Here is a 16,522-nt window from a genome sequence, read left to right as displayed (position 1 = left end):
ATACTCTTATTAATAGGAATCCTATGCTCATAGAAAGATTTATATTAAAGCACTTGTTTAAATAATTCAGATTTAAAGGAACTTTCCCATCAGGTACCTGTATGTAAAATACGACCATGGCTTTCAGCTGAATTATTCCAGTTTTTGTTTTAATTATCACTTTTTTTTGTTTTTGCCATATAGATACCTGCTTTTGGCTCATTCAGAATGTTTGCTTTCCATTGTCTATGAGGTTTCAATCATATTATAAACCATAAAAATTAAACCAATGAAAATGTATAACTATCAAAAAGGATGTGAATTAACTAATGAGAGTTCTCATGAATGACTTTTGAAATTAGTTTAATTGCTTCTCTTTAAGGTTCCTGTTTTGACTTTACTCAATCTTGAGTTTTCTTCTGAGTTACTTTGATGAGCTATTTCTCAGTATTTGGGGCTGGGTTCCATGTCTCAGCACAGCTACAGTGTTAGGTGAACATACAGGGTCAGGGCTTCATTCCAAACCTGAATCAGAATCTCTGGCAATATATGTTTAACACAAATGTCAAGATGATTCTAATTCACACTAAATTTTAGTAAACCAGAGCTTTGGATTTTGATCTATTTTGTAGATTTTCATTACTCCTTTTAAAAATAATCTTACAACCATAATTTCATATAGATATTTTAGAGCTGGTACTTCTGCTTCTCTTCCTGTTTAGATTTTGTTCTTGCTTTTAAATTCTTTCCTATAAAAAAAGAAGTAACCATAGAGACCCTTAAAATATATTGGCTCTTTTTAGCAACAATCTCTAAACAACAGAAAAAGACATAAAAACATATTCATATACCCAGAGATCTTTAACTTTCAATTATCTGCGTGTGAATTCTCCTTCACTCTTTGGATTAGCCACTGGCTTTCTCTTGTATCACTGCACAGATCTCAAATACAGCCTGATGATGCAGTGCTTAATTGGGAATTACAAACTAATTTTAATATCATTTTTAGCAAAACATAATTAGAAAGAAAATCTTTTGCTCCTCACTTCCAAACCACTGTTCATATGAAAGCCAAAAATGATTTTATAAAATTACCACTATTTATATCTCTGCTTCCTTCCATTTGCATGTTTAAATAATGCATTTTCCAAGAAATATCATTTTATGAGAACATATTCAAATTTATTGATTAACATTTTGGAATGTTTTCTTAATGTGGGGCTAAATAATACTTTATTACTTTCTTGATTTTTTTTTCTAAAGCCATTACCAATGTGAAGACTTGGGCACTAGATCGAGAGGTATTCCAGAATATAATGAGAAGGACAGCTCAAGCTAGAGATGAAGAGTACAGAAACTTCCTCAGAAGGTAAGAGTAACACATTTGTGGGAAGAACAGAAGATGGCGTAGCAATTTGGTGGATATGTTGGCCTTGTCACCATAATTATTTCACAATAGCTTCTCTTTCTTAAGCATTTTCAACATGACTCAGCCAGAAATATCTCTGTGCAGTAAATGCTACTCTATATAATATTTAATTCATATTAGTTTCATGAAATTACTCATGATTTATTTCTCCTGCTACTTTGCCCATGTATAGATGGAGTCACTGTATATAGTATAGAAAACTGCAAAAACAAAACAAAAAATCCTAAAATATTCACCTGGGTTACTCAGTTGACTTCATAAGATATTATATAGTTTGGAAAAGGATAGCAAAAGATAATCTTTCTCATAATGCTTTGCTTAGAATAATATTGAAATTATTCTATTTTACTCTTCTTGCTTGCTTTATCAGAGGCAATCTTTTTCTCAACTGCATAGTTGCACCATCTTCTGGATGGCTGTATTTGTAGCAAATTAACATGCCAAGAATGTTACAATGCTTGCCATGATATCGTGGACTCTGGGAACATGCTCATCATACTCATTTTGTGAACTGTTCCATACCTCCAACTATTTGGACACATTAAACTATAGAGAAAGAAATACCTAAGTAACTGAAGAAGTCAGTTACACATTAAAAAGATTTTTGGAAAATATGTTTCTTATTTAAATGAGTTCCCTGTTTTGTTTTTCTTTGTGCCAGTTTTGACAGTCTCTGAAGCTGCAATACATACTATAATGAGCTGTTACCTATGATACGTGGAAATAATAAAATGTATGGCAAAAATAAACTCTAAGTTCTTTTTAAGTATAGTGATTTTATCTTGCAGATATAGTGTGCAGAACCAATGATTTTAGGGCTGTACAGTGCCTCACATATAGTGAAGACTCAATAAATATTGAACACACACAGTGTCCTAATCAATAGGACACTGAAGGTGTTAGGGTTTCTCATGTAGAATCTTGCTGCTTTCCTCTTCCAGAGTCGATAATGACTCCTGGCAGAGAGCTGCAATAATGACAAGTAGGTGCTGCCTTACTTATGCCAACCAGTGCCTTAGTGTAGGTGATCTCAAAATTCAACAGCTGAGCAACACAAGTCAGCATTTCAAGCTAATGAACCACACCTATGCAAGGGAAAAAAAAGGGGGTGGAGGTAAGTAAATAAACCAGTGCTTGTGGGTTACATTTAAATATCTGAGATAAAACCTGAACCACCAGGCATAGCAGTTCATTCCCGTGAAGTCTAGTGTGTTCTGGCTTAGTGAATTTACTAGTACATATTCCTGCCCCCTTTTTTTTCTTTCCTTCCTTCCTTTTGTTATCTTATTCATTCATTTATTCAACAAATACTTATTGCCATGCCCTAAACATGGTCAATTTTGTAGTAATCAGGATAAACCTGATCTTTGCCTTGATGGAGGGGAGACAGACAAAAGATTTTTTTCACATCCATTTCCTCACCAATCCCCAAAGATAGTGGTTTACAGGAGGGATTTTTCACTAACATTGGAGATCCCAGTGTGGAGCAGAAATGGGACTTTCACGATGGGCATGTGTTAATTAATGACATGTTCTGGTTACACTTTTACCTTTTCATCAATAAGGAGACATATTAGAGAAATACATTTTTTTTTCATAACACAGAGTAAGCCCTTTCTTTTTCCATTTAAATCTTTTTATTGTGAAGTATGCTGTGTATCTAAAACATACATGGTACACATGTAATTTTAATACAAGATAACAAAACTAGCACCAGCAAGCTACTGTCTGACCCCGGAAGTAGGAAGTTAGTAATGTGGTTCTCATGTGCTCCCCCATGTCACTTCTAACCTCCTATGCCCCTCTTTTTGGGGTAGTCTATGTTTTGAAGTTCAGTACTAATCATTCCCTTGGTATTCTTTATTATTGTGTCTATGGCTTCATTTAGCCTATTTTTGCACTTCATTAAAATATGGTGTTATTTTTGCAGCTCAGTATTTTTTGCTAAGATTTATCCATCTGGTTAGTTTAGTCATTTCTCCTGTTGTGGAGTTCTGATACCTGCTCTGCCACAACACACTGGTCTGCTCTGCTCCTGGGTGTCCTTCCAGTGTCTGGCAATCACAGACGGTTCTGATGCACACCTTCTCACATGCATCTCCTGGCTGTGTGCCTCTCTGTGCACATGTGCAAAGGGCTGTCTAAAGCTCCGTTTTCAAAAATCAGGTCCAATCATGTATTTTGAATACCATCTTTTTTTCCTTAAGGATGTCAAATTTTAGATGGTAAGAAAGACATTTACTTTACAGAAATTTTATCAACCATCCTGAGTAAAAATGGGTGAAGTAGAGGGGAAATTTCTCTAATAGAGCAATTTAATTGTCTTGATTGGTTCATCATACTAGTGGAATTTCTGATTTTTTTCCAAATAAGTTTCTGTATTCTATTTCATTTTCTGTATATTATTTGTAAAAATGTTTCTTTTACATGCTTCTGGCCATCATTAATATGAAAAGGCAATATAACATAACTCATCAGAGATCATTTTCATGCTAATTCCTGCATTCTCCCCTGAACTCAATCTTTACTTAATTACAAAGATTTAGATGAAAATCTGATCCTCTTCTGGAAGCAGAGCTTCCCACCCATGCTTGTAAGAGATATTGATATATGGAGAAAAATGTATTCTCAGAAGTGATTCATTTTGAAAACCAAAAACAAATATAATTTTTTTTTTATTCCTCAGACAAAATTTGATTTTTCCTTTTATGGTAGCTTACTGTTTTTATTTATTTGTCTATGATAAATGTCTGTGATTATATATGCTCACATAATTTTAATGTATTTGAAATTTAGTTATTTATGTGTGATATATTTTGAGGTGTACTTGGGAAAATTCAAAAGCACATTTTTTAAAATGCATGTAAAGATTTTTGAATCTACATATAGGTATATATTTATAGATTAATTTTGGAAGATAAACGTTTCTTTTTAATTTTGAAGTGTATCGTTACTGAAGAATTTACCTGAAGACAAATTAACCAAGATCATTGACTGCTTGGAAGTGGTAAGAAATTTTAAAGCAAAAAAATTCATTTTTAAGAGGTTGTGTAATCTAGTTATTATTAACACTGTAAATGAACAAAAAGAAAAAGATGTTAGATCACCAGTCTACAGAGACCAAGAGCCATTTTCTGTTGTGAAAAAACACTGGGTCAGTTCCCACTGAATTATGGGGCTGCCATAGCTTCAGATGACGCTTCTGAAATGTATGAAACAAAATTGAATTTGCATGTGTAAATTTGGTTTACATATTTTAACCTTTTTAGTGTATTTTATAAAGCTAATCTGCCTTACTCAAGAGGCATTTGATTTTCTGCAATTAACATCATCATCTCTTACAGAGTTTTTATATTATAAAGAAGTCAGTGATGCATAATTAGGAAATAGAGTTCAGAAAAGGTATATTGGTGCTCTTGGTGATAGGCTTCTGAATCAGGGCTGTAAAACATTTTATACTTGAAAACTCTAGGCCATGAAAATACATTAGGGAAAAAAACTGCACTTAAGAAGCACTTTATTTCAACATCTAGGGGGAAAAAACGGCATGTTGGAATGTGTTCCAAATCTCATATTAAGTGTCACCCAGATGGTTGGTTCTAGTCCAAGACTAGTCAAGTCTTTTTGTGAATAATGCTTTTATGACATTTACCTTGGGGTCTAATGATATGCATTACATGAAAACCTTCAGATTTCAGAGATTAAAATTCAAAGCAAATAGCCTCTGCATAACTTTTCTGGGGGGTTAATTTCATTGAAACCAAAATGGCGTTTCCGGAATTTAAATGTAAGTAAGGAATAGTTAGTTAAGGAGTCAAACGCAGACTCTAAGCTTTTATGAAGCTATTTTCAGCAGGAGACAAAAAGAGCCCCTAAAACCCTGCAAGACTGATTGTTGACAGATTCATGCCTCTGTCAGTCACAATATATGATGTAAACTAATATCTGTTGAGAAGGGAGCACTGATCATCTAATCGTTAAGTGTAAGTGACACCAGTAATGTTTCCATTTACAAGTCATGGACCCCATCCAGCAGTTTATCAAGGACAGGCCACGATGACACAGTGCTTGGCCTTCTGTCCCTAGGGTGTTCAGTTATGAAGTCATTTTCAAGAGGACTGCTTGCCCTGAATCTCTTGGGATTTTCCTAGTGTAACATAACCCAGTCACAGATGTTACAAATTAATAATTCATCCTAATTTCTGAGTGTTTTTTTAAACTAGAGAGGCCTTATATTTTTTGTTAGCTGAGGAAAATCTGGTTTTAATATAATACTAATAGAGTCGATTCACCAGAGGGGAATTCCATGCTGACAGCAAATATTAAACTTTAGTATCATTAAAAATAAATGGTAAATTAGACATATTTATAGCAGCCACAGGCAACAGCTACAGAATATATAGATGGGGTCGGGGGGCTCAAATCCAGTATTAATTAACACACAATTCAAGTTTGAGAGTCTCATCTTTTAAAGCACTCTAGAAAGGCTTTATTATATCTCAGCATTTGCAGGCAGCAGCATGGTTTATAAAGAACTCTTTATTCATACCTGCCAAACACATGTGACTTAGTAACATGTGAAAATTTTCAAATGCAAAAAGTGATTAACAAGGGAGAAATGGAATCTGTGTAACTCTGAGAAAAGCACACTAGTTAGCAGCATAGCTTGGACTTAGGACCCACCAGCACGGCCTGGACAACATCACTAATGCATCAGTGTTCGGATGGAGCGCCCGCTGAGCCTGGGACCAGCTGTCCCACACACTGGCTCTGTAATCTTGGTGAAAAAACAGGTTGAATCTGGCAGGCTGTTTAGAAGTTGATCTGGGAGTATTTAAATTTTTATGCAGGGACCAGGAAGGAAGATCAGAACTTCCCATCACCAAGCAGTTGATCTGATGTGTTGTTTGTTAAAACCTTGACTGTCGAACTCCTAGACCAAATGGCCCCAACTGTGTAGGGTTCCAGTAGCATCTCTTGCTTTAGGTCAGATCACCCAGAACACTCAGCCCTGGAGGCAGATGTTGCCTGTAAGTTTCTCCTTCCATTCTGATGTGGAAAGGAGAGGGAATAGTACCAACATATTCACTGGTATGCTTTAAGTGTTAACAAATGAACATCATTTGCAAAGCAGTGAAACTATTAATGATAATAAAAATGATAATGTGACTTCTGCACCTGGCAATGGTTTAGCACAGAGAGGAAGGAATTTCTGCTCCCATGTGTGGTGGTCAATCCAGAGAACATGGAATCTGACTGTGGTTGACGGAAAGTCACCTAACTCTGTTTCAGAGCTTTGGAGTTTCACCCAGTGACCCTCTGCACTGACTCTGACATGCCATCTTTCACGAAACTGGGGGTGTGGTGGCAGTGAGGTGGGGTGTGGTTTGTGAAATGTCCTAGTCCTTACTCAGATCACCCATGGTGCTGCTTAAAAGACAAATTTCAAGGTACCACCCACACTTACAGAATCAGAAATTCTGGTGGAGTAGGGGCCCAGAAATCCACACTTTAACTATGTGAGTCGTATGCTTGCTTATTAAAGTTTGAGAAGCACTAGCTTAAAGTTATGAACAGAATACCTGTACTTAGAGTTTGCCACAGTCTGCCTCTTCATTCAGGAATTTTCCCTTTTTCTTTAAATCCTGTTTTAAAAGTCTAGTCTTCCTTATAGTTCCTGCTAACACATGCATAAGTCAGAGGGTTTCTCACTTTAATGATTACATCTAGAGCCATGAGAAAGTCGAGGTAATCGTAGATTTTGCCACAGTTTATGAGCCAGGTAGTTAAAGGTGGGGCAGCTAGGTGTTGTAGAATGTTTACTAATCTAAGGTCCAGAATTAGGGTTTGTGGTCAAGCCTCTGTCACCAGCAGCTGTCAGGTAATTGTGGGGTCTTCTCATCTATAAAAATAAGGGGGCAGTGGGCCTCATATCTATGGGCTTTTTCAATCTTTTAGTTACAGAATTCTATGTAGTTGGCTTACCCAAGTCAGAGGGATTACTGTTGGGTTTTATTTCATAGGCTCTGGTTACCTGGAATTAAAGCAATGAGGCACTAAAAATTGATAGGGTCCCCTGATCCAGGTATGTTGGCTTTAACATTTCTAAGGTGTTTTAACTGTTGTCCTTGTGCAAACAAAAGGTTGCTAGTGATGACCAAAATACCTGTGTACAGTTTATTAAGCAATGAACTTTGGTGCACAGCCACATGGTGCGTGGAAGGGAGTCATGTGTGTGTGTCTGGTTGCATATTCTCAATACTTGTTTCTGTCCACACCCTAAAGACTCTAAGAAGATCCTAGGCTTTTTTCTTTGTCTTTGTCCTTCATACCTTTGGTTTTCTTCTGGTTTTATATATATATTTTATAGATACTCAGGCTCTTGCATTTTGCTAGACTATCACAGAATGAACATTTTTTTACCGTTAAAAAAACTCTTTTATCTTTAGCTGTTGCTGCATGTATAGTTTTCTTCTGACCTCTACCTCTCATTTTGTCCTGGTATTATTTCCTTATTTTTTCTGCTTGACATACACTCGTAGGTACTCTTTGGATTTATAGAATCTTCTTCTTCTTCTTCTTCTTTTTTTAGAAATAAGTTAAATTCTGTCTGCTTATATGGCTAAGGTTTTTCCCCTTTTGAAAAGAATTACCTCCCAGAAACTTGTATTTTAAAAGATGACCCAGATAAAAGTTCATAAAGAAGACCAGATGTTTGCATCTCAAACATACAGGGAAAGAAATGGAAGCACCTCCAAGGAGGACTTTGGTTTCATAAAGCTAACTATCTATAAACTTTTTGAGATGACTAGTTAGAATCTTCTTTTAAAAAATCTTTTTCACACTCTGGGGCACAACTCAATAGGTCATAAAAACAATTTAGAGGAATTTTTTTGTATCAGAGTAATATGTATAAATATTCTTTTGAAAGACATGTTTCAGTTTCATACAAATGTCTTTATATGTTTCTGCTTACATGTATTTGGATGTGCATGTAAAATGTATTTCTAACTGTAGGTCAGAGTGAAAAAATGGTTGGAAACCATTACTCCACAGGATAGGGTCTATGGCTTCTTGGTCCTCTGAGGACCCCTTTGCAACGTAACCACAGGACAATAACCACACTGTTTGCATTTCTCTTTTTGGTCTTGGTGACCACCTGGCTAGACGGGTTGCACTCCCCACTGACAAACACTGGCCAGTCTAGCATCACAGCCAGTACTCACCACTATATATTTTTGGTCTGACCTACATCCACAGCCTTTTCTGATCTATGAAGTTACTGTCAACAAACTGGGAGGTATTATTTATCTTCCTCCCATGGGTTAGGGTGACAAAGAACCAACCCTGGGGAAAATACCACTAAGAAGGTTGTCCCTTAAGAAACAACAAAGCTCTTTCTTAGTGTTCCTTTTCAAACTTCTCCCCTTTTAACTAAACTGATTGACAGGAATTAAGGCTGTGCATCTGCACACACCAGAAGTCTTTATAATACCTGAAAAACAACCTCATGGCACTTTAGAAATTCTCCACACTCCTCTGCTCCATGTGGGAGATGATACCAGGAGAGACTGAAGAGCATCCTGAGACAGGAACGTCTAACATGCAGTTTTAGTAAAGAGGATTGAACGTGATGTAATGAAGATGACTGGACTGCAGTGTGGTGCTCATTTCCTTAACCTATAAGAGTCATGATCATCTCAAATGTAAAATGTATGTCACAAAGGCTTGTGATAAAGCTAAAATGTGAAAGATGAAAGAATTGGAGTAAGCAAACTGAGATGCAAAAAACTCAAAATACTATTTTCCAACTAAAATAAAAGTTTGTCACTTGCTTACATAACAGTCCAAATAAGATGGTCCCTTTTGGATCCAAAGAATTATTTAGGAACCCAAGCTGATCTCTTCCAAGAACTCTCTTGGCCATGCCATTATGATTGAGGGAAAAGTAGGAGGACCCATGCCTGAAGTGGTTCATGGGCCTGGAGTGCAGGAGGCACACATAACTTCATCGGGGAGGCTGAGGGGTGCAATTTACTGTGGAAGACTTCAATGACCAGCTCATGGCCTCTTTCACAGGAATTACCAGTCAGCAGGTGCCTGGTATGTACCAGATATGCCACCAGGTTCTTTAGATACAGTATGTCACCTGGTTCTCCAACAATGTTAAGTGTGGTGGGTAATACAATCTTAACTTTACAGAAAAGGAGACTGAGGTCCAGAAGATTTAAGTAACAGCTCAGCAAACGATTATCATCCTCCTTAATGTGGCAAACATTGAGTTTTTACTATTTTCAAATGCATTTAATGTTTAAAAAAAGGACTGTCTTTAGTTGGCTTATTGTGGTAGATAGAATGGACCCCCCCCAAAAAAAAAATGTTGAGATACTGATCCCTGGAATGTGGGAATGTTTTATTATATAGCAAAAGGGACTTTGCCAATATAATTAAGGTTATTGACCTTAAAATAGGAAGATTATCCTGGATTATCTAGATGAGCCAAATATAATTATACAAACCCTTAAAAGCCAAGAATTTTGTGGCCAGAGTCAGAAAGATGCAGCAGAAGTGGAAGTCAGAGAGATTCCAAGTGGAAGAAGAATTCCACATGCCATTGCTGGTTCTGAAACGTTGGAGGTTTTGTGCAAGAACGGATGGAGAGAGACCTCTGGGACAACAGCCAGCATGGATGTGGGGCCTTATCCTACAACCACAAGGAACTGAATTCTGCCAACAACCTGATTAAGCTTAAAAGCGGACTTTCCCCCAGAGCCTCTGGAAAGGAACACGGCCCTGCTGACACCTTGAGTTCAGTCTTGAGACACCCAGTGCAGAGAAATCTGCTTGAGCCACACTCTGCCTGAATTTTCTGACACAGACACAATAAGTGCGTGTTGTTTTCAGCCATTAAGTGTGTGGTTATTAATTTCAGCAGCAGTAGAACACTAAGGGGGTTCTCTTCTCTAAATCTTTGAAGGTAGATGTTCTTATTTGAACTCTATGGATTGATGGAAGTGAAATTCACAGCAGAACTAGGATTTGAATCTAGCTCTGTCTGACTTCTAATACTTTTCCCCTATGATGTCATTCTTCCTTCCATGAGAGGTTGAAATGTATTGTAAAATGTACATATGTATGTAGTGCTATGTGACTCAAAGGTGTGTTTATTAGTATTAAGAGTGACATTGATTCCATAAATGTAAATAGGTTTTAAGGGTAAATAACCAAAAACATACTGAAATACAGTAGACACAACAGTTTTATTTGAATGTTACTGTCAAGTCTAAAGGAAAAATAAGACAGATATTATATTATTAATTATGCCTTTTAAAAAAATTAAAGAGGCCCATCTGTGCTTGTATAAATGATTAAGAGTTCCATTTTAGATCTGTGACTCTGAGACAAAGGCACATTAAAGCCAAATGGGGTAGACAGTTTAATCCATCTTTAATATTTTCTAAAAGACTGAATTGTTTGCTCTTTTGGTCTGGCAAGTGGATGAATTACCTTTCCCTGCCCAATTTTTTTATTATACACATATATGAGGGAAACAGAGAAACGAGTGACAGTTTGAGATTTTATGAGGATAAACCTACAGTGAAGAACAGAATTTACATGTCAAAGATTCTGATGTCAGTCTTTTATAATGATAAAGCTTTGGAAAAAGTTCATATGAAAGAGCTACTTAATATGTACATACAATTTTCCCAGCCTTTGCTCTTCAAGGAATTAGAAATGGAGGCTGATATTCCCAATATCCATTGGGGATAATATTTTCAGTTTATTAAACAATTATTTGTTCTTTTTCTAAACTCTAGCCATAGCTACAGTTTGTTGCAGATCGCTAAACAGTTTATATTCTGATTATTTATGTTAAAGCCCACCTGTATAAAAGTGATTATTGCTCTGTTCTCATTTTCCCCCATGTCTTCAGTCTCCATGCCTGAAATTGAGTAGTTCAGGCAATTTTTTCCTGTGAAAGATGCACATAAATGCAGACAATAATGCAAAAGTCTCTTCACTTTTCTGCAGTTGACAACTGCAGTCTTTTTATAAAAAGAGATTATAGTTACAATAGAAGGAATTAAATAGGTATGGGATTCTCATTTCATAGACACAAAGAGTTCTGTTTCAGTTATATCTTCATTGGTATGTCTCCACTTGATCTAACCTGTTCTTCTCCTCTCATCCCAATAGGAATACTATGACAAAGGAGATTACATTATACGAGAGGGCGAGGAAGGAAGTACCTTTTTCATTTTAGCCAAAGGAACGGTAAATATTAATTGTAGCTTACTTAAAGTAAATCAAAAAGTCTTTTCAAATCAGTTTGCCACAAACACAGCAGTGCTCTGCATTGCAATTTAAGAAGCCTCCTGCACTGAACGGGCAAACAAGTTTCTGCTCAGAAGAGTCCTGTGAGGTTCAGTCTGAGCACTGGGTCTGGGGGGCACAGACAAGACAATAGTTTCCTAGTAACCTTATCAGGTCACTTGATTTGCTGTGGACCTCATTTTATCGTGCATTAAATGACAGGGTTGTTTCCAAGGTCCCTTCTAGCTATGACTGTGTGATTTTCAATCAGCCTAGAAGTCCAAAATCAGAGCTGGAACATTTTCCCATCCAACAGATTAAGAGAGCGATGGTCAGGCATCAAGCTATAGAACAGTCTGTCTCAAGACATCAATTCACATACAATAGCTTAAGTTGATCTAGATGCTGATGAAAATTTTATACAATATAGAATTGCACTTTTTTCTTACCCAGATAGGTGTTGAGTGGATAACATATTGCCAGTTGTTCCTAAGTTGATTCTTTACAATGGTCCTCAGAGATAAAAAGCATTTGTCAAATACTGAAGGAAAGAGTAATTGTGCACCTGTGTCTATAAACTGTCAGGTTTTTAAATATGCTCTCTCCTTCATGGAAAAGTTCATCATCAGTGAGTCAGGCACTGCCCTTTGTAAACTGGTGTGTGATTGAACTTTAAAGGGGCTCTCAGTGAAGGAAAAATTTAACAAAATAGTTTCAAACCTCAGAAACTCTTCAACCCTCAGAACCACCTTTATCATTCCTGTCTAACCTGGGCCCTGCCCTTTGACAGAATTCTGGCTAAAAAATTATTTTTTAAAAAATATTTTTTAATTCATTGTGACTTAGATAAGTGCTAATCAGAATTTCAGCATGAGGCAACCCTTGTAATCATCTTGAATTGAAATATTTCTAACCACAAACAGGGAAGAGTGGAGTTTTTGCGAGGCTCTGCCATGGGGGCTCTGAAACCTGCCTGCACTGTGGATCGCAATGACCCATGGACGTGTGTGGGCCCTGCTCCACACCCACATTTTTCATTCAGTTTTAGAGGATTCACAGGATTCAATGAGTCAGTTACAAACACCAGATACAGAACTCCTGATACTCTGGCTTATTCTTCATTAATTTGTCAACTCTATTCGTCATTTTGAGACAAAGTTCCCACAGGACCATTATTATTTGCTCTGACTATCACTAGGAAAGAGTAGACTTGCATAAAAATGTTTCTACACTTTTAAAAACATTTGGGAGGTGGGGTTTGAATAGAGGCTCCTCCTCATACAGAGAGTGGAGGCATGTGATTGTGTTAAACCACGGGATTTCTCAGTGCATCCAGAGTGTCCCAACCACTGCAAAATTTCTTGTTCAATAAAGTTTGCATAGAGCTGCAGGGTGTGGCTACATGGATATGTGCTCAGATTCTCTTTCTTTTCTTCTCTCTCTTTTTAACTGTTTGACATAATTTAGGTAAAAGTCACCCAGAGTACAGAGGGCCATGATCAGCCACAACTGATAAAAACTCTGCAGAAAGGAGAATACTTTGGAGAAAAAGCTCTTATCAGGTGAAATTATGAATTTATGTACCACACTAAAGCAATTATCTATTTTGCATGTACAACTACTCATCTAGAGTTGTCATATTGAGCTTCCAAATTAATGACAGCCAATGTCTGGGAATTAAAGAAAAATTATAAAATTCTTATGTGCAGGAAATAAGTTAGAAGGTCATGAGTTTGTTAGTGAAAACAAGGTGTTTTAGTTTTAAAAAATCAGAGTGAGCTTTAAAAAATCAAAATTATCATTTCCTCTTAAGAACAGGTTTTCAGTATTTCCACGGTTTGAAATATTGCCATTTTCCCTCTTAAAAAAAAGTCACATGATGACTTTACACATTTTGTGTGCTTTTTAATCATTGTGACAAAACTGCTATGTTTTTAAGAATTTTCATCAGCTCATTTTTGCAAGTTTTAGAAAAAACTGAAAATAGTGTATTTGAAATTTCTGCCTGAACCTTAGGCCTTTTGAGTTATGAATTTATTTAATTGATCTAACTTATGAAAGAAAATTTGAAAAGGTTAATCAAGTGGCTCAGGAGACACTGTGTACTTCCTGGAAACCAGAAAACCACCTCGAGTCTGAAGAATTACATTTTCATAAATGTAAATAACTTTATACAAAAATCAAGTTAAAGTTTTTAGAAAAACCATTTTTTTGGAGTTTATACTTGTTCTTAAGCAAATACTTGAAATTAGTTAAGCAATCCTTTATATTTTATGTTATTACTAAATGCTTTCATTTCATAAAATAAATGAAATAAAATCACATGCTCATAAAAAGGAGCAGCATTTCTCTTCATTTATCTCCCTCCAACTTTTGTCTAGAAATCTCCAGTTTTGCTTATTTGTATGTAAAGACAGAACAAAAAATGTTCATAAATTGATATCTGAAGAGAATTTTTATTATTTAAAAATCATAAAACTATTATTTTTTAAAGAAAATCAACTATTTAAAGTTAATGTTATGACTATTATATAAACAATTTTAAAATGAATTTTAAAGACAAGTTGAATTTTTTGTTCCCATTCTCTAGCTGGTAATGAACATGTTTCGGTAATAGGGAAAGTGTCCTTTTTTGTTCATTTGTGACAGAATAGGATACATTCATATAATATAGTTACATAATGTCATTATTCAAGACTTCAATGTATTTGTTCTTAAGATTTTCCAATTATTCTTCTCATAACTTCAAGCAAAATAACTTAAGTTCAAAAGTGCAGAGAACTTCATAAATGTATTATAGAGTCAAAATAGCTTTTGAAGGGAACTATATTGCCTTATTTTGCTGAATCTGAAGTAATTTATGTTGTATGTTGCAGCTAGCCAATAATAGTGTTTTTTTATGAGAAACATGGCAATTTATATTTAATGTAAACACCCCACTCCCCAAAGCGTTTGAAAGCATAAAGCTAAAATCAATGAGGAGAGTCAGATACAAATATATTTTACATTTTTGTGCATGTTATGCTATTGCTTCTCAGGGCCACGGACTGTGACACAATATCCCTTACATCCTGTATATTTTCATGACTCGATATAAAGTAGTGCAAGGAGTTCTTTCAGAATTTTATGTGCAAAATAAATCCATGGCACACAGTTATTACGAAAGAAACATGTGATTGACACACATCTAATACTTACAAAATGTCTGCAGAGAGTATTTCTAGTCAAGATGATGACACTGACAAGGGAAAAGGATGCCATACCTCTTTTTATCTGAACTCACAAATCAAGTAGTTGGACCACGTCCCAGATCGCATCTGTATCTATCTATCTATCTATCTATCTATCTATCTATCTATATATATATATAGATAGATAGATAGATAGATATGTGTACACTTACAAGTTGAGTACAAGCTACCCAGCTCCCAATTCAAAATCTCATCAAACTTTTTAGTGTTTTCACTAATGTCTTCTAACAAAGACCCTGTAAACTTGTCAGGGACTCTGGGTCATGTCACAAAATTTCTTGATGCCAGTTATAGGGATGGGGAACTTTGGAATGTAGAGACAGCAGGCTGCCAAGGTTTCTCTGCCCCATCATTAAAGGACGATGAAAGAACTATACTCTGTGGGATTCATCTTTTGATGCAGTTGCTTAGAGCAGTCTCAATATGCTTATTACTCCAGATTACCTTGAATGAATCTCAGAGCACTGGCTACCATATGGGTGTACCTGTTTTTCAGTGTCTTTAGTTTATAACTAACAGAGGGAGGAAACATTAAATAAAAGTCTCTAAATACTTTATCCAATACTTGACCTATTGGTGTGCATTATGTTACTAGATTTGCCATCATTAGATTACATGCTGTAATTCACTGTATTTCAAATATCAATTGTAAGATGCACCATTATATTATATACCCTGAGAAAGAAAGACATTGCCGTTAATTACACTATGACTCACCACCAATTGTAAGACATATTCTGATTTTAGAGATTTTAGTGAAAGATGTACATTTTGTATTCTATGAAGTGAAAGCATTTTAGTGTTTTATTAATTCATTGGGTAATAGGGCATTAAAAACACTTTCTTTGGGTTTTATTCTTGATTGGTTTATTTATGTTAATTACTTAAATGTTTTTCCAGTAAATTTCTATGATCAGTTAATTTCGTTTTTGCCTGCCTATTCATTAGCAATTCCCATCTGATCAGAGGAGAGCAGTTTTATTTTGGCAGGCACAAGAACACAAAGAGATTCCATACATAGTCGCAGTCACTGATTCTTCTGCATTCCCAGGACAGTTATCTTTTTCCCCCTGAATTTCTTGTACACATAATCTTTACTTGGAATATATTTCAAATCTTTCTTGGGGGAAGTGGGGAAAGGAGGGAGTAGAGCTTATGATATTTTTAAAAAGCATAGTATCTGGAAAGTTTAAGTGATGATGTTTTACAAAATAGCAAGTCCCCTAATAAAAATAGGTGTTTAATTTCTAACTGTAGAAAATTGACTTCCCTCTTTTTGTCTGCAGTGAAGATGTCAGATCAGCTAACATTATTGCTGAGGAAAATGATGTCGCATGCCTCGTTATAGATCGAGAGTGAGTATACTGATATTGTTGGAGAAGGCAGGCTCCTGTCACCTTTGAAGATGTGGCCTTCTGTTATTCCAAGGCCCCATCTGTCTTCTCATTCATCACCACTTGGAAATATTGGCCAATCTTCAGCTGCAAGTATAGTCTATTAAAATTCATGGGAAGGAACTGGGCCTTCTGATCTGAATCTGTCTTTGGCA

At 35.9% G+C, this 16,522-nt stretch overlaps 1 protein-coding gene across 3 annotated transcripts in view; it reads left to right on the top strand.

The window, feature by feature from the left end:
* PRKG2 (protein kinase cGMP-dependent 2) overlaps nucleotides 1-16,522 on the top strand; it is a 91,164-nt gene that overhangs the window by 33,512 nt on the left and 41,130 nt on the right. For all 3 annotated transcript variants that reach the window (XM_045858270.1, XM_045858269.1, XM_045858268.1), the window contains 5 exons: nucleotides 1,243-1,348; nucleotides 4,352-4,415; nucleotides 11,606-11,683; nucleotides 13,190-13,284; nucleotides 16,260-16,328. In XM_045858270.1, coding sequence (XP_045714226.1) covers nucleotides 1,243-1,348; nucleotides 4,352-4,415; nucleotides 11,606-11,683; nucleotides 13,190-13,284; nucleotides 16,260-16,328 — 412 coding nt within the window. The remainder of the gene's footprint in view (nucleotides 1-1,242; nucleotides 1,349-4,351; nucleotides 4,416-11,605; nucleotides 11,684-13,189; nucleotides 13,285-16,259; nucleotides 16,329-16,522) is intronic.

This window comes from Phyllostomus hastatus, unplaced genomic scaffold (genome assembly GCF_019186645.2).
Source record: "Phyllostomus hastatus isolate PE091 unplaced genomic scaffold, TTU_PhHast_1.1 phas_scaffold_1674, whole genome shotgun sequence".
Taxonomy (NCBI): Eukaryota; Metazoa; Chordata; class Mammalia; order Chiroptera; family Phyllostomidae; genus Phyllostomus; species Phyllostomus hastatus.
Note: the sequence above shows the minus strand (reverse complement) of the source record. Positions and strands in the feature narration are given on the sequence as shown.